A 19,608-nucleotide genomic window follows, 5' to 3' on the forward strand; every position below is an offset into this window, starting at 1 on the left:
CCAGTACTTGAAGGGGGACTGGAAGAAATCTGGAGAGAGACTTTTACAAGAGCATGTAGGGATAGGACAAGGGGGAATGGCCGTAAACCCAAAGAGGGTAGAGTAAGATTAGATATTAGGAAAATATTCTTTCCTCTGGGAGTGGTGAGGCCCTGGGTTGCTTAGAGAAGCTGCGGCTGCCCCATCCCTGGCAGTGTTCAAGGCCAGGTTGGACAGGGCTTTGAGCAATCTGGTCTGGTGGAAGGTGTCCCTACCCATGGCAGGGGGGTTGGAACTAGATGATCTTTACGGACTATTCCAACCCAAACTATGCTATGATTCTGACCTATTCTATGATTCTACTGCACTGGGTCCAAAGGAAAGGACCAACATCGTTATTTCTACTTTGTGGGATTGCTGATCAGGGTTCTTGAACTTGTTCGGATGAACTGTAACGCCATATAATGGTGTCAGTGGTGCAAGAGAGGCTCCACAGCATTACAAGTCTGAGAGTCTGAAAAGTGAAAAGAACTTGGTAGGTGTTAGTAAGTGTTAGAAAGCAGCTGAGAGCAGATGGGAACACAGGGCTTCCTGCTTATTCAATGGCTCAGCATGGAGGGACAGTACAGTGTGTGTCAGACCAGATCTGATCTGAAGCCAGACAAAAGAAGCCAAGCTGACATGTCCCCACATGTCAGTCTTCACCTTCAGTTCATAGAATGGTTTAGGCTGGAAGAGAATGCACTTCCTTCATAGACCAACTGCACTTCCCTCATAGACTGCATCTCCTTTATAGACTGATGTCCTTAGGATGGCCATTTCTATATCCTATTCTCCTTGGGACCTACTGAATGAATCCTGGGGGATGAAGTGAAGGCCAGATTGCTGGATGTAGAAGGTCAATGATACCATACTTGCGGGGCTAACATACAGCTAGAAACACTGTGGAGGTGAACAGTGGTCAATGGACAGAAGAAAGACTTTTGCCTTTCACAAGGATGCCTCAGCAGCTCACAGTGCTGCTGGAAACATGATGGTCTAAAGATATAAGCAAGCAAAGGTCTCCATGAGAACATCAGTTCGGCCAATTGATGCTGTTGGAACAAAGCAGGAAGACTGGCAATACATACTTTTCTTCCACAATGCATATTGAAAGCCTGTCTGTTTTTGCCAGATACTTTGTCTGTTTTAGTAACAGATATAGCACATCTCCTTTTGAACTCTGCTTCTGATGTGTGGAGACAGATTTCCCTTTTATATTTTCTATGGGCTGTTATCTTTCCATTGATGCAACATATTGAGAAAAAGTCTTTTTAATCTACTTGCTTTCAAGCACTTCCTTATTGATATTTCACCTAGAGAATATCCTGACTAATTTGCTCAATATGCAATTGACACCTAGACTTTACAGGCATAAATGAAATAATATATTCCAAAATTTTATTAAAAAAAAAATTATCAGGAAAATGATGGCCCAGGTATCAAAATAAAAATGACATTAGTTAACTCTAAATATGAACTCTTGCAAATTATCCTTCCCTTTAGCTTTCCAAGGCTGACACGGACTAAATGATCTGATGATTGCCTTAATATTTTAATGCTTTAATTTCCTCACTGTGCCTTGTAACAGCATGAGAATGCCAAATTTTTTGTGTGTGTAATCTAGGATTTCAAATATTGTAACAACCTCCATGACCAATAACAACAAAAATCTGGAAAAAGGAGGCAAATACCAACACAAGTAGAAAATAAAAAAATGCATTCACAAAGTGAAAAATGAACAAATAAATTTCATTTCTGAATGACAGATATTATGATGACTCCTGCTAGAAGACAGCAGGAAACTCTTTAGATTTATTCAGGTTGGCCAGGCTAGATTCAAACGAGCATAGAAGGAAAAGTAATACATTTGGGTTTGATTGTGTAACTCCTGAAACTCACAGAATCACAGAATCCCAAGGGTTGGAAGGGACCTAAAAAGATCATCTAGTCCAACCCCCCTGCAAGAGCAGGGTAACCTACAGTACATCACACAGGAACTTGTCCAGGCGGGCCTTGAATATCTCCAGTGTAGGAGACTCCACAACCCCCCTGGGCAACCTGTTCCAGTGCTCTGTCAAATAAGTCTTAATGAATCTGTTGTTATTCTCTGTGATTCATTGCTGTTTTAATACTTGCATGGGTTATAAAGGGCTTAATATTTGCAAATTGTCCCACAATCTCAGTAAAGCAAAATGATGTGATGAATTATATGTCTATCTGGTTATGAGCAAGTCTCACATAGAAGAGGAAACAAAAAAGTTGCCAGACACTGACCAAAAGCATAAGAAAGTAGTGGAATAGATCTAATATAGCAGTTCATTTTCCTCTCTTTGCAAATGAAGAGCTAAAACTTCTTTAAAAATGTGGCACTTTATGCCATGAAAAAATGTTGGTTTGCTGATATATAGTATGCCTAAAAGATTCATAATAAACATAAGGGAGCATTTTGAGATTATTTCTGTCTTATTGGTCTTACCTGTCACAAAGGCATAATACTCCCCTCCATGTTTTTTGCTGCCAGTACAAGGAGAAGACAATACTATTACTATGAAACCTCTGTGATCAGTCACTGCGGATCAAACCAACCCAAAATTTCAAAGCTAAGTATCAGATACTGACACTGCCTTGGTAATAAATGATCCACAAATAAATTATATGAACACAAAATTATTTGAATAAATGCAAATCACTATTGCAAATAACTTCCTTGTAATAATCAATTGAGGTTTGTTTATAGACACTCATTCTAGAAAAGTATGCAGCAACTAAATTATTCCTTCAAAGTATCTATTAAGGTTTTTTTATCTGCAAATTTTAACTACTTAAAAGCAACCTTTATTTCTGCATTAAAGTATTTTTCTGCTCTTAAACCTGAGCATTGCAACATAACATTGTAGCGTCCTATAAGTTCCTGTCCAAGCTTCTACATACATACTGTTTCTAAGGGAGGTCTGAAGTTAATATATTCAGTGCATAAGAAAACAGGTTTTAACCTGGTGTCTTTTTCTTCCTTCTCATAAGCATCAGTAATAAGAGTCCTACAGGACACATTATCTCTCCCCATGCAACTTCACTGCCCTCAATGGGTTTTCACTGCTGTAATGGATTTGTTCTATAATTAGAATTTAATAAACAATCTCTGTGATGATGCACAGGAAGGGAAACAATTCACCTTTCCTCTCTTACATAGGTTTCTTAGTGATAATGAGTAAAAAAGGGAAAAAACCACTACATTTGACACAAGATCAAGTACATGCAATTGTGAATGCAGATAATCATTCTTGGTCACAGGGAGATCTCATTTGTATGCAGTGACATATACAGTGAAGGTAGGGAAAATACTTCAAATAAAACCGTAGTACTAACTGCTACTGCTTTCCTTAACTGATGGAATAATTTTATCAGTCAAAAAAACCCCATATTATTTCAAAATAACTTTTAGGAACTCACCTGAGGCCGGGTTGGACAGAGCTTTTAGCAACCTGGTCTAGGGTGAGGAATCCCTGCCCATGACAGGGAGGTTGGAACTAACCCAAACTATTCTATGATTCTAACAGGCCACCAAACAAACCCACACTTCCATGCCTGAGTGATTTTTTGTGTCTCACCACAGGGCTCCCTTTTGCAGCTCCACTACTTCCCAGCAGAACACCTGGACTACTCAAATAGGTTGTGTGGCACAGTAAGTGCTAATTACCACAAGAATATCCTACAATGTGGTGAAAACTTCTGACGGTCTTTCAAGAAAGCACTAAAAATGCATGCCAGAGTTAGAAACGAGATTTGTGTCATGCCAATATGGGATAGTAACAATGAAATAACATACACAGCAGTGGTTGCTCATAACTTTTTTGATGCATTTAATTCTAAGTGGCAAATTATTCTGAACAAACAATTATTCTGCAAGGCAGCAGTTTGTGTCTTCCCCACGTTGAATGTTTCATTATGTTAGATGGCAGTTAAGAAAACAAGCAACAGTAATTTGTGAAAAGAGTAAAAATTAAGATGTCTTTAAAATAACCATTGCTTTGTTTTAACTATGATTCCAACTGCTAAGCTTTTTGACAAGGAGACCAAAATGCAACCACTGGCTGGGAACTCTGCTAACCAGCTAAGCCTGTGAATCCTGACTCATATACACATATATATATACTGTATAGATCAATGTTAACTATAAAGGCTAGGTTATAGCCTCTGTACCACAGAAGAGTTATCAAAACTTTCACTCACTTCTGCAGGCCAAGGACTTCACTCAATTTTCTTACAAAAGTACAGTATGACAGCGTGTTTATGAGGAGAATGAACAATGCTTGCCTCTAAAACTTATGATCCTAAGACCAGTGTAATCAATGTGAATATTTCTTTTGATTGCTATGTGTACACTTAAGTAGAGCACTGACAAGGATGGTGTAACCTAAACAGTACAAAGAAAATGTAGATGCTCATCAAAGTAAGTAATGCCACGTGGGTAAAAATGCTTTGCCTTAAAGAGAAATTCCAGCATGAGACTGCAGAGTTTCTTCGACAAGTTTTTATCTTACAATGTTAATAATCCCATTAAATATATATACAAATACTATGCAGAAGATCCTCTTTTGACACAAAATACTAAGAAGGTGAGTTACTGCACTAATCCTCGTGAATACAGCTTTGATTTATAAGAATGATTTGTTTAATGAAGATTCCTAGATTAAAAAAAAACTTAGATATTTTGAAGCATGATCTCCTGACAATAAATGAAGATGACAGAGTCCATTCTGTATGCTACAATTGGTGCTTATCTCCAAAAATACCATCATGAATCAGCCTTCACATTTAAAACCTTTGTTTCCGTCTCATCTACTTCCAGGGTTTCTGTTAATTTGAGAAGCCCTGATACCTTTTAAATAGAGAAGAAATAAAGGACTGCATGATTTGAAACACTTGAAATAAATAAGGAGCATTTTCTTGACAGGTTTTCTCATATATTTCACAATCCAAATTCTTTTAATATGAAATGGTTTATAACTAGAGCAGTGTTTGAATGTTAAACATTAGCATATATATAAGGCTTTACAAAAGAGCAAAGAAAACCCCTGAAAATATATTAGCAATAACCTTGTTTTTGACTTAGTGGCTATTTTACTCTAGACAATCTCTACTCTCCAGTTCAATTCAAATATTTTGATTAGTCTTCTGTTGTCATGATAGAAGACAGATATAAAGACTATAACCACTAGAATTACTAGAGTTTCATTCTTTTTTATATATATATTTTTAAGAATGTTTATTAAATTTTTAATCCCAGAATCAGTATTTTGCAATGCATTTGAGTTTAGGCATCAACATTTTGTGCAGTGCCTACTGACTTGTCAGACAATATTCCTTTTGATTTTAATATGGCAGTGAAAAAACTCAGCCAAAACCCCAGCAGCTATTTTCTGGAAAAGCTTTGTTTCTAAACCTTTTTTGTTCAATATTCCCACCTCGAATAGGTATACTGTAGGCTGGATTAGCATATATGTGCTGTTCTCTGTCCATGCAGATAGGATGCTATGATCTTCATAGTAAATCCAGTGCCCTTCTAGCTGCTTGGGCTCCCTTTGTGTGTGAGTTCCACCCCTATAGCACATGTCTAGTATGCCAGGACTTTTTAAAAGGACTTCTATTCCTTACATGTACACTACAGAAATCATATGTACCAAAGACATGGGAGCCCTAGGCTGTGCGCATAGCAGTTTCACAATGAGAGGCATCAGTGGTCATTCTTTATCTTCATGCCTCTCTGCTCCTGTAAGAAGCTCCATTGGCAAGCATTCTAACACCAATGTGTTAATGGAATGAAACATTAAAAAATGCCCAAATTAACCATCCTGATATCAAATTAATTAATGCAAATAAATGCAAATTCAATGCATTATCCTGGCATGCATGCTAATGAGAAAACAAGTAATTTAGTCAATCAAGGAAATATGCAAATAAAAAACATCCCTTTCTAAGGTGCTTTGATGCAGAAGTCTAAAAGAAATTAAAGTCTTCCACTGTATTTTGGGGGAATAAATTACTATTTCTGTAGTTTGTAATAAGAATATTCTACCTTGTATTTTTATTCCTTACAAACCTGGCAACAGAAACACAACAAAATGCATTTTCTGCTTAGCAATGCACAAGGGAGTGAAAGGTACTTTTCACATCAATGTGAAGTTTGAAACTTACTGCTGAAAAAAGCCCGAGCAACTAAAATGTGGCCTCAGGATACTGTGTTGAGGGTGATTTTGCAATTTTAACCTCATCTAATGGCAAATGTTACAACCAAGCAGTTTATACTTCTCAAAAGATAACAAACAACTCACTCATCCTTCTAAGACCTGCTGTTGCAAAATGTATTTGCCTTCTTCAACGTGTGCACCTGAGGACCATTATTAGGGGCCAAGTGTCAGATGCCGAGTTGCTACAGAATACCAGCTGCCTCCATGGAAATCATTGCACAGATGTTTTTGTGCAATATAAGCATTCATTATTAAAGTAACCAGATACCAAGAAGGGTCAGAGCCCAGTGAAAAGTACTGGTCATCACCTGCAGTAAGAAACAGGACCAAGTGATGCAATCAAAATTTCAGAATTAATTGCTGAAATACTGAAGCAAGACACCAACGTTGTTAAATGCGACTGTGCACAGCTGCTGTATAGAAGAGATAAGAACAACACTAGACACTATTCCTTTCTGAAGAGAGTTTCAGGTTAGGGGCTAAAAGGTGCCAAAAATTATTTGCTACTTCTTTGAGCCTTTCACTGTTATCTGCTAAGCCCCTCTCTGAACAATTTAGGATACACTAATTGCCTTGTAAAACATTTGAAAAGTAGCCATCTGAATATTTTACCATTGCTGTTGAACTGCATTCTATTCTTCTGCATCTAGAGAAGCAGAAGCAAATGCTTTTATGTCATGAAATGGACTAGCAGCTTGCTGGCAAAGCCTATGCCTTCCTATCAGTCTAATACATTGTGGAACCAAGTAATTATATTACACTAAGATGTTAAACAATGAAGTTCAATCAGTAGCTGTGATGTGCTTATCCCAAAGACTTTTCTCTGATGCTCTTGTGAAATTAATGGAAATAGCATTACTACTGTTAAAATAGTATGCTTCCTAGTAGATGAGCACTCTCTCACTGGCCTTTGTTACATTACCTTCTCAAGATCTAAGTTGCTGTCTCCCAAGCCCTATGTTACTGTCTCCACAACACCTGTAACAACTCCAAAATGCATGGCATTTTCTCTATAGTTGGTCTGGCAATAGCAGAGGTTTTTAAGCACAGAACTGAACCCAGTGCTGTAAAAGGGGATATTCACCTACTTGAAATTAAATATTCAGCAGAACAGAAGCCTAAATTTACCTCTACTCCTGTGTCTCAAAGGACTTCACATTCTTTGCAAATTCAAATTCCTGATTTTTAGTACTACCTGGTATTTCCTAGAGATTTATACAAACGACCATTGCTACCTATCTAGCATTTTCCATTTAGTAGAAGGAGTAGCAATCAATCAAAACTTGCATTTGGATTTGCCTTATTTCATTTGGCTGAAACAACACAACGTGACTGAGCTTTCTGCAGTCTGACACACATGATGTCAGGTGAAGTAAATATTGTGGGTTTTGATGGACAAATGGAGGAATGCTCAAAGACTGCTTTCATTAATGCTATTTCATTACTTGCTGTCTGTAATTATGCTGTATCAGCACCAGCACATTTCTTTCTCTTCCTTGGTACCTTCTTCCCAGCACAACTAAAAGTAAGGGGGGGACGGGATTCTTTTTGAGTAGCTTTAAGATCCAGCAGCATTACACATTTTCCAAGGTCAGAAGAGAAAGATAATGGGAAAAATACAGTCAAGCATTTTAAAGCTGGTGTAATTCTATAAAAAGGACTGTGAATTCATGGAGGGAAGGAGATGAACATGCTGTTCACCTGTAGCTCTGCAGTATAATTTTCGTATCAAGTGTTAATGACAGGTAACCTCCCTAGAGATTTATTCATTCATTTTCTTCCAGGTACAGCATATTAGCAGAAGACTTTTCTGCACAGCCATGCTGCCATGATGTGAATTACAATTCATGCTAAGCAGCCAGGGGTTGTTTGTTAGATTTTTAGAGCCAGTGAAGCTGAATGACTCATTCTATGCTATTTACAGAAAGAAGGCAAGCAATTCATCACAGACAGATGTTATGATAGGCTACCTGGATCCCTATAGAGGAACGTCGACTCTTAAGAAACTCCTCTGCTTTTGACACCAAAATGGCCTTGTCACTGGTGCGTATCGAGGTGCTCTGGCTCTCGGATGCATGGCGCTGCGCAGCTGCAGTTTCCAAGGCAAGATTCATGGCCTTGTTACTGTCCAAACTGTCAGTAGAGTTGTACATCCCTCGCCCATCCTGCTGCCATGGGGAAATCCTCTGAGTCCGGCTGTCATGATATGCATCCTGGGTGGATTCTGTGCTGCTCTGTGCTGTGACTGATATCAGTGGCTTAGAAGTGGTACGAGGGGGTACCGGTGGTGGTGTTTTTTTGTAACTTGTGTAAGTTACAGCTATAGAAAGAATTAAAAAAAGGAAAAAAAAAAAAAGAAAGATAAAGAGAAATCAAGATTAATCTGACAAATTTTACAACAGAAATCACCTTAACATTAAGATTATGCTACTTAGAATGAAGACAGTGTAACAAAGTGCTCTGTGAACTGCACTACTAATTGAAAATGTCCTTTGGAGTCAGATAGGTATTCACAGAAACATTTTATTTCAGCTATGAAGCAAGGGGTGCAAATGAGAGTCTCAGATTACAGTGAAGCTGAGAGAGTCAGTAAAGATTTGTGTGTGTTAAGACTTGCACTGGGCAGGTGCATACTACGGCTTCTGAGGTTGTTTCAGCATGGGGTAAAGCTGATAAGAGAAATAAAGGAAGATTTATTTTTTCCCCTTTTGTTATCACCTGAACTGTGGGCTGTGCATTGATATAGTGTATTGAGAAAGTAGCATCAATATACTGGTACAAAACTATTCAGAAACTTCTACTTTATGGTATGCAATACTTTAATCTGTAAAAATACCTCCAGGTGTACTGGCTGGAATTAGGCAAGATTGGCTACTTACACAAGAAGCATATGTTATAAAAATATCCACAATACAGTTAAAAAAGGAATTCCAGTCATGCAAAAATTGTTACAATATATGCAAAGCTGCTAGATACCTGGACAACAGCAAGCAAAAACTACAAGGAATACCAAAAGCGGTGTCTTTTTATCTATTATCCTACAGTAAGCCTTAAATCCTTAGAACATGCACTGAAGGAGAATCTACTTAAATGCAGAGACTATGGAAATATAGATATGAAAATAGGTTTGGAACAGTGGGAGAACTGAAGACACATGAGCAGAGCTATGATTTTTCAGTCTGATGAGCAGAACAGGTCTGAGGCTGGTTTAACATAGATTCTGTATTGCAGCAAAAGGCTCAATAAAACATCCAAGAAAGCTCTACAGATGCAGAATTGTGCCATTAGTGCTTTCTGACAAAATTTTAGAGATTTCATAGAGATAGATATTTAGTCATTAATATTACATAGCTGAATTCTCTAATTGCCTAAGCCCACTACGATTTGTTGGTATTAATGTGAGCATTTCTGTTATGCAAGTGTTTTTCTGCAGAGCACATATAATCATAATTCATAAAATTAGAAACTGATACAAAAATGTGTCATGATATAGCTTTATGTATTCCTGTACAGGAAAATCAAGTCCAATTAATTTCCTGTGTAATTGCAGGAAGATGAAGAAAATTATTATGCTTTCCCATATCAATGATAGTGAAATAGCATAATGTATACATGCATAGACCAGGATAATGAATGACTTAAGGAAAAGGTTTGCTTTTTTCTGGTGTTGTTAAATGCACTGGACATGGCAACAGTGACTCAGGTAACCTTGGAACTGTGTTTTTGATATAAGGCTATGTTGCAGCTCTCTGGAAAGAAAAAACAAGTTTAGGAATTTGCTAATAATTTGCATTTATTCAAATAATTTTGTGTTCATATAATTTTATTAATGCTGCTCAGTTCTGGTAGAGATTGAAAGGAAGTCTTGCTCTGAGCTAAATTACTCCAATGGAGTGAAACATGAAAACATGCTATTCAGTGTGAGACTGTGCTTTTTTTTGAAGTGCTGTTTTGTTGTCCTATCACCAATCTTATCTCTTGTCAGTTTTGTAACCAGCAGTAAAGAAGAAGAAAAACCCAATGTTTTTCAGATGCTTTAGGGAATACAGAAAGTTTAGAAAGGAGAGGCTCTAAAGCTTGGATCTTCAAACAGTGTCTTGTGAGCTCAAGCAGTAGTTCTTAACAAATTATTTCAGTAAGATGAAAGTTGCCATAATACTGCCCCTTCCCCCTGCAAATATAGATGCAAGTGATCAACGTGCTGGGAAACATTAGTGACCATAGGGCGAGTGAAATTCAGAACAGGAAGCTATTTTTACCTATAACATAAGACAGGTTATCACTGTTATACTAATTTACTTTTTTTTTTTTTACTGTCTGTCTTCATGCAGAAGAAATAGCAGTGAATAATGAAACATATGGTAAATGTGATAATGAAACATCACAAGCAAGTCTATCCCTACTACTTGGGCAGCTGATCACTTCTCTGCCTAATGAATATAAATGTTAAACTTCTGTTGCAACCCTTCATAGCTAACTTAATCTTCATTTACATTTCTAAAAAGGAAAAATTCTCCTTGTGGCAAAACCAAAACTGTCACTTGCTTTCCTCCTTATCCCCAAGGACTGAATACTTTATTCTGGATATTTCTGATTGATTCGGTGGAGTGACATGTCTTAAAGCAGCAAGTATTACAGTTACTGCAGTATTCTGGCAAGCATTTAGTCAGGAGCACTAAACAGGAATTGAAAAACCCACAAAGGTTCACTAAGGAGAAGAAATCAGGAGAAAGACTGAAAGTTTGTGAGAAACTCGCTACATATTTACAGTGAAATATGGCAGGAAGAAATGCGATTAATTTGTAAGCTACAGTCGCACAGATCAAATATTGAGCAGGGAATAAAAATTTCATCTCTACCAGTTAATGAGTTCATATCTGGAACAAGTTTCAGAAACTCAAAAATCTGGGACTAATTGGAGAGTGTAACAAAATCAGGTAAGAGGACGGAGGTTTGAATTCGCAAAGCAAATCTTGCCACCCAGTTCTATTTGCTTTAATCACTCAAGCAGTTCTAGTGAAGTAAATGGGATAGCTTAGATGAATAATTTGATCAAAATTGTCTTAGATAAACTTGGTATGTGTTGCTGACTTAAGAGGTGACTACATAATAGATTAGGGACTTGTTAAAGGAGAAAAGTAACCCTGTAATCCATAGTTTACTGTTCATGTGTGGTCTTAGGTCTCTAATAAATAAATATTGGCCTAAGGTTTGAAGCATAAAATTTTATGTCACTTTCAATTTTTTTCCATTAATCACGGAAACACTCATGAATGTTCCCATTATCAACAGCAATATCTTTTTCTATCATGTTCAGTTCTTGGCCTTAGCAGTCATACATGCCACATATTATATATAGGAAGAAACATGTCCTTTCCTAACAGAAAATGAACTTCCTTTTCATTTATCATCCCCTTCTTACGCTGATGGACAGGAGCGCCTCTCAGCTTTGCTTCATCCACTGCCTCGCAAATTTTATTGGCGTTAGTGATTATTGGCTCAAAGTAAGCATATAAAACCTCCTCATCACTGCTTCATATCTTCTCCATTTTGGGGTCCATCATTCTAGTAACTCCACAGCTGTGGTGGGTTTTGATATCCCTAGAGGAAGGGCTGGTGCTGGCAATGCAGCCCCAGGGTACTGTGTGCGGGCCAAGGGCAGTGCTGCAGTAACTCCATCCACGGTACTGGTGCTGAAAGTTGACCTGGGAGAAACAAGACTGGGACAGAGGATCCTTTTCTTCTGTCAAAGCAGGACAAGCTGGGTGTCACAGTCAGCACAAAGGCCGGGGATGAAACGCAGTGTGGGGAGAGGGGTGTGCGAAAGCAGACCACCAGGAGGGCAGAGCTATTGCACTACCACTTCCAACTGACTTAAATTGAGGACTTCAGTAGAAGCAGAGACATGCTTCATGTTTTGACATATAAAACATCAGTTTTGGACAATCGTCTTTTGTTTCTGTGGCTCACAGGAAAACACCAAGGATTTCCGATTTCTTTAGTTTTCTGAGTGGTTTAGCATGCGTGTGCTGGGTGGTCCTGATATTTCTCTCACCAATCCTGCTGCTGAGCAATGAGGCTCAAGAAATGTAAAAACAACAGCCTTCTGCCATGCTATTAATCAATTTGTAAAATCTATAGCTGCTCTGAAATGCAAAGAAAAGAAAGTGGATGGCACAAGAGGTAAATATCTTTTTAATGTTTAAACTAAACACACAAGGAATTACGAAAAAGAAACTAAAATTTTCCTGCAACCTATATTCACAGGTTATCTTAGTATAGAAAGCTGATTTTGTTTTCCTTTTTTAATAAAGTAGGAAATTTTTTTTTATAAGATACAGTCTATGCCCATCTGTTAGCTTCTGATCACGAAACAAAAAATTATAAAAATGGTAAAAAACTGTTCTAATCCTAAACTATATGGATATTTCAGACTTCCATTTGGATCAAAGTATCAACTGTTTAGGTACTTCCCTCACTTCAACTCAAACATGTACAATCGGCTCCACTGGATTTTCCTTTAAGGAAGGACTCGTTAGAGGAAAACAAAATGGTTCTGTGCTGCTTCACAGTGGGCTAGACTAAACAATGATGAACACCAGGTATAAACTGTTTCGGAGAAAGAAGCAGGAAGCAATGCAGCATAGCATGTGTTAATTTGTCACTCTGTCAGGAAAAAGTGTAACACATCGATTTGGTTTGTGAGGATTGATACCTTAAGTGCCAGATGACCCTCACATGCACAAGATTGCCTATCAGTGCTGCATTTGGCACAGAGACAGCTACAAGTGACCTGTTCTGTAAATCACAATAATTTCTCATACATCCTTTGTGATCCCTGTTGGGAACACTAGTCAGAACCAGAGTACCAGATATTACGGCAATACTGCTGAGAAAGCAGGAAGATAACCCCAGCACTAGAGAACAATTTGATGTTTTGGACCCCGGCAATTTGATGGTTTGGACATATAAAATAGAAATCCAATGAAAGTCTCCTGATCATTCAGAAGTAACAGGATTTTTTTGTTGTTTTTTATTTAATTGATATATAGCTAGAAGCAGAATAACCCTCATAATCTACACTCTATTTGAGTAATCTTGCTTAAGGTTACTGTTGCTACAGCCATAGAAACATCAGTTACTCTGCCCACATTTCAGTGCCCACAGTTAGTACTAGAAATAAAATGACTAAAATAATTCAATTTAGATATAACTTCAGGTTATCCATGGATATTCAAAGACAAAAGGCAGGAGAGACATGATCTATTTGATGAAATATCAGTGGCCGCAGGTGACATTCAGAACACTTTTCAAAAGGCAGCCTTTTAATAAATCACTGCTGTTGGTCCATTTGCAAGATAGAGTTACCTGAGGGGGTTTTACAAATCAGTATAACCACTAAGCACTTAGTCAAAATAACATTATTTAGGCTGAGATCACAAAGTTAACTGGATGATGAATTTACATGAAAGCACCATCGATTAAAGGAAACAGTTGTCCCTTATGACACACGGCAAGAGTAAACTGGATTCTGTTTTATAAGGTTTATTCAGAAGGAGGATAATTACTCTGCAGGGAGTGTGGATCTGCCCTGGAGGCATGCTGCTGCAGGCAGTGCTCCTCTGAGGAACCACAGCACTGAGAGGAACACGGTGCAGACCCCAGGCTAATGCTAGAATATCTACTCTGCACAGGGAAGGTGAATGCTAACCCTGAAACTGTTTCTGAAGAGGAAAGAGTGCTTATAATGAAAGGACACAATTAAATCTAATCCTGCACGAAAAGACTACTCAGCTATTAGTATAGTCGTTTGACCATCATAAATACTGTTCTAACCAAAGGGTTTTACAGTACCATCTAACATACTTGTCCTTGAAATGCCCTGAAATCTCTTCCCTATGCTCCATCATGGTCATCAGGACCTCTGAGCTACTCTTAAAATAAAAATATACATATGAATGCATACAATTACTTCTCAAAACAAAGTGATGAGCATTAAAAAGACCATTAAGAAATCAAAGAGATCTTTAGAGAAAAAAAAAAAAAAACAAACAAAAAAAACCAAACACAAAACGAATTTACTTGCTGCAAAAAGAATGAACTCTTGATTTTTCTACCAAGCCATGGATAAGAATACAAGTCCCTGTTTAAAAGAGAGGAAGTTGGGACACGTCTTTTTATATATGCCTTTTGTCAACATCCATTATACACTGGTGTGGGCAGGTTTGTCATAGCTGTGAGCAGAGGCAAGAGGCCTTGGACAGAACTCGTGCTCCTTTAATTGAAATAAAGAGAGCTTGGGCCTTAACATAACTAGAGTGTCTGGGGTGGCATATTAGGGAAGTAAGACTGCTGATGCTGTATAGTCTTACAGTTAGGATGTGAAACCGCAGAATTAAGATGTTGAAAAGTTGTGGTTGGCAAGCAATGTTTAGCAAGTTGACATTGTTAACTTTTGAACGTTAGAACGTTAGCCAATGGAATTGTTGTTTCTAAGCTTATGACGTAAATTAACCTTTGAATGTTAGCCAATGGAATTGCTGTATCTGAGGATATGACACAAGCTTGAAGAACGAGATTGGTATATAACCCAGTGTAAATGCAATAAACTTTGGCAATTGCTTGATCACATTGATCGTCTCTGCGTTGTCCGTGACTCCTGCGACGACACACTGGTCTCCAATGACAAGCAAAATTAGAAGGAGACTAGTGTCAAATAGGCCAGTTTAATTTTTACAAAGCAAATCTGGCTTTTCAGAAAGTCAAATTCTGAGATGTCAGGAACAGGTTTCCTTCTTGGATCAGAAATGCCTTCAAAGTTTAGTTATTAACAAGACAATTTAGAAATCCTAGTTTTGACATGTGTAGTCTCTGGCTACTTAATAAGAAAAAGTGATCTGTTAGAATGAGGATAAAAGGTGAAGGTAAATTAGTCTGTTTGGATCCAAGTCTGATGTTTTTCAGTGGCCACCTCAAAGGCCTACACCAGTGATTTGGGGTCTACTTTCTCTTTACAGTGCTGGAGCAGTATGTGCTCAGGCTCTGCATAGAAAACAAGTGTTTTAGTCCATTACCTCATCATAGGCAGTAATAACTGAATGTAAATGCAAATCCTTCATAGGACTTCTCAAACACACCCACACTGCACTTAAACTGAAACATCAGCACATTATGCTCTCAAACAATCCAGGCTCCTCCAACCCTTTTTTCTGAGTCTCCCTAGACATCTTCGCTTGCTACTCTACTAGTGAAAGATCCTGTCATTTTTGAGGGCTGTCCATGTTCAAGTATTTCTCCATTTTTAAGGTAATGAAAGCATTTTTTTTAGCTGTAAGAACATTCAAACCTTGCACAAATAGTCATTAAAACTTGCCAATGTCACACTGTGCTTGAAATTCAAGAGACAATTTTGCTTTAAATGAAGTTAATTCTTTTAATCCAATCTTGGATAGACTTCCTTCAAATATAATCAGACACATACTTTAGTTATTAACCTATCTTCCTGCTTCTTCCCTTTTTTCATTCAGCCCTCCATATTGAATCCCAGCCATTAAAGGGACCAGGTAGTTTCTTAGTAGAGAAAGAGTCTTTCTGCACTTGGTATCTGTGAAAAGAGCCCTGTTTCTTGCTTTCCAGATTAAGCAGTGAGAAACAGCTATATATTCACAGTGGTATTTTTTTGAGCTATTTTATTGGAAGGACTGCTTACACATACATGAATTTTATCAGCACAGTTTATATGATGGGCTGCATTTTATTTAAAATAAATAACCCAAAGCATTGCTTGGGTGGTAGGCAACTGTAACTTCCTAACCTTTCTCCTGATGAGTCATTTTACCTGTATTATGATTAAGTGAGCCTGGATATTTGTTACATCCTAAAGTAAGATGTTAATGTATGGCCTCATGTTGCCATAGTTCGTGGGGTTAAAATGCTGCATTCATCCTGTGCTTGTTTGTAAAGTAGAATATTTTAGTAGCAATGAATTATATCATACCTTCAAGACAGTATTTGAGAACCATACATGGTAATCCATCTCACCTCACATTAGTCACTTAAAAAACAGTCATCCAAGTCCAAGTTAGTTGTCTGATCTCTTTTAGAATTACTGTGGGAAAAACAAGCAATCCGGGGTGCAATTCTCACCCATCTTAGATACTTATTTTACCAGGAAATGAATCATCTTATGCAGGTGCCTACTATTCTCCATCAACTGTAAAGACAATCAAGGGCAACTAGCTCAGATCATGATATCTAATTTTGAAATTACTAAAGGGGGGAGAGAAAAGCTCTGTCTGTGTGATAGCACTGGTAGGACTCTGGTATGCACTGGGAAATAACCTCTCCTCACTTCTGTTACCTGTGTTCATTGGAAAAGTGGGAGCTTCACCTCCTTTGCTCCACATCTCCTCTGAGCTGGCTGTTAAAGCCTGCGTTAATGACTGATTCCTAATTTCCAACTCCTTGATCTCTTCTGCTTGAGCTACTACATACCACCTGTAATAGTTTTGTTCAAGATCCCTTTGTATGTCCACAGATGTATTAAAAGCAATTTATTTCTGTTAAATTGATTGCACAAGGACAAGACCATGTTGTTAATATTGAAGTCAGTGAAATCAGACCAATTCACATAAACCCAGGATCTGGACCATTGTCATAACATAGTGACATAGATAAGATTTGTTTTTTGTATGTGACTATATTTAAGAGTTTTTCAAAATAGCACACCACTGAGTCACTGCTGTCGAACCCCATATAAAATGCTATTTTTTAAGTAGCATCTGGTTTTGACATCTCTCTGCTAAACAGAATTGATATAGCACTTGTGAAAAAAAAGACTGAAATCCTTAGCATGACACATAACCTCATTCAGAATTTACTGGGGTAAGGCAAAATTGCTGGATGAGTTTGTGGGGTTTTTAATCTGTGTGTGCACCAGGTTAGACTAAATATTCAGAGTAGACCCTTTTAGGCTTAAGTTTCACACATCTATCTGATTTTGTACAGGAAGCTAACAATTAAGTGGAAATGTGACCACTAAATTTGGAAAAAGCTGAAGTCTAAGTACACACTATAGTCTCCCAGGAGGAGAACAGTATAAAAGGAATTACTGTAATCAAGCCATTCAGTGTGTAAGTTGTTACCTCCATACTGAGGAAACTTAGGTCTGTAGGCAGCCCATGTTACATAAATGATAAAATCTGTTTTGGCAGTGTAATTAATGTTAGTCACAAAACAGAAATGCAAATCAAACAAGACATCAAGATCAGAAACTGTAAGCCATTGCCAAAGTTAAAAGAGATGTGGGCAACACAAACCTCATGGATTGCTGATGGACAAGTTACAAAAGGTTTTATTTTAGATCAGTTAATTAGCGAGAAATTATAGCCTAACCAGCAGCCTGTAGGCAGCATGGCAAAGTGCTGACAGCTGTATTGCTCTTCTAAATAGTTCCTTTGTGCCTCTAAAATACTGAAGTTGCATTAAACCCCACCATCTCAGTTTTTTGGTTTCAGAAAAGACCTTTACCTATACTCTGTGCAGCTCTTCAGGAATACAGATGGCATTTGTCACATCATCAAAACAGTAAGAGACAAAGAGAAAAAAGAGCTCCAAAAGACTCTTACTGGACTCTTACTTTTCATATTGACATAAATAGAAAAAATTGAAAACATTTTTCAGTTGAATCAAACCAATATTGCTGTAATGCTGTACTTTAAAATAATAAAAATATCTCTTCTTGAACTCCCACATAGCCTTATCACTCAAGTCACATAATTGCCATCAGCCTCCTAAGCCCACTCATGGACATATGTAGGCTTACCATTGGTTTTGCTTGTGTATTTTCTATTCTCATTCTTCCCATAGCTACGTGCTGCTTGGTATTTTCTTTAACTTACAGTAAGGAATTTTAAACTGAATAGGAGGAGAAAAACAGCTTATTTGCTTAATCTTAGGGAAGTGCTTCACAGTAGAATAATTTTAAGAGTGCATTATGATAATGGTCCTACACGAAAGAATTTAACTGCTTACAAAATATTTTAATTAAATGTAATTCAATACCTTTAAATCATTCTTTGAATCTACAGAGAGCTACAAGTTTGGACACAATCTCAAAGTGCAGTCTTGAGATTGGTAACAATATAGGCAGTCGTCAAATCAAGAAATCATTTTACCCAAGATGCAGATGGAGTCAGTACCAGTGCTAAAATGACTGTTCAGAAAGCTACTTGCAGGCTGCCAGCCCTGTCATTTACGTGCAGCAAATGGTGCTTCTGGGTTTTGAGCTCTCAACCCTGTAAAGTCAGAGCATGGCTTTCTCAGTTATCTTTGTTTTCAGTGGGACCAGGATTTAACCTTTGGATTCAGCCCGTAATGCAGTTTCAATAGGGGTGATGTTTGTCTCAGATTTGTAAAAGTTAGCTACCTATGCTATGCTCTCATTGTAGACTATTTGTGTAGACAACAGTGAGAAAGAGGGATGCCCAGAAGACAACTTCTTTCCTAATAGATACCAGTCCTAAAGGAAACAAATAGCATTTCATTGACTATAATAGGCCATTAGTGTGTCTGTCTTTGACAGTTACATTTTAGATATACATAATTGATGAGATGAATTTTTATGAATTAAATTTTAATGTAGGGTTTTTTTGTGGGTTTTTTGTTGTTTTTTTTTTTTTTTTAATGTGGGAAGAAGACAGTGGAAATATATGTGTTTTTCTGGACACAGAACTGTCCCAAATGGTAACAAAATGCATATAAAAACAGTGACTTGTTAACATGTCCTTAATATTCCATTTTCAGATCTAGAATGCTGAATGATAGGTTACTCAGTTCAAACTCAGTACCTTTCCTAACCCTGTTTGGTTGTCCTCTAGTTGCCCTTGAGGAGCAGTAATGAGCTGCTTGTCTTGCTCTTATAATTTTGGTTTCCAGTGTGTATATTTTAATGGACTGTATACTGAGGCTAAACCTTGGCTCTACAGTGAATACAGTTTGTTGGAAAGTATCGGGGTGCTATTAAGTGAGTATAAGGCTCCTCAGTATACATATGGGCTTGTTCACCCTGCTGGTGCACAACAGAATCCATATGCTACATTTCGTCTGAGTTAAAATCACCTAAACATGTTTTTCTAACACCTTTTTAGAGGTCATAGGCCCTCCTGCCTAGCCTACAAGCTGCTTGTCTAAACTGATGCAACTCTCGTAGGTCCCAAATGTCACCAGCCAAGTGCCTCCAACTAATCTGAATTTATTGTCTTGGGAACTTAGATTACTAGTTTGCATGAAAGCATCTATGTTAATCTGGAGGCAAACCCCATACCATTCAGATAACCTG

The 19,608-nt window shown here is 37.7% G+C and overlaps 1 protein-coding gene across 1 annotated transcript in view; it reads right to left on the minus strand.

The window, feature by feature from the left end:
• DLGAP2 (DLG associated protein 2) overlaps positions 1–19,608 on the minus strand; it is a 149,406-nt gene that overhangs the window by 19,370 nt on the left and 110,428 nt on the right. Inside the window, exon 6 of the mRNA XM_065679172.1 lies at positions 8,240–8,589. Coding sequence (XP_065535244.1) covers positions 8,240–8,589 — 350 coding nt within the window. The remainder of the gene's footprint in view (positions 1–8,239; positions 8,590–19,608) is intronic.

This window comes from Lathamus discolor, chromosome 5, assembly GCF_037157495.1.
Source record: "Lathamus discolor isolate bLatDis1 chromosome 5, bLatDis1.hap1, whole genome shotgun sequence".
Classification (NCBI taxonomy): Eukaryota; Metazoa; Chordata; class Aves; order Psittaciformes; family Psittacidae; genus Lathamus; species Lathamus discolor.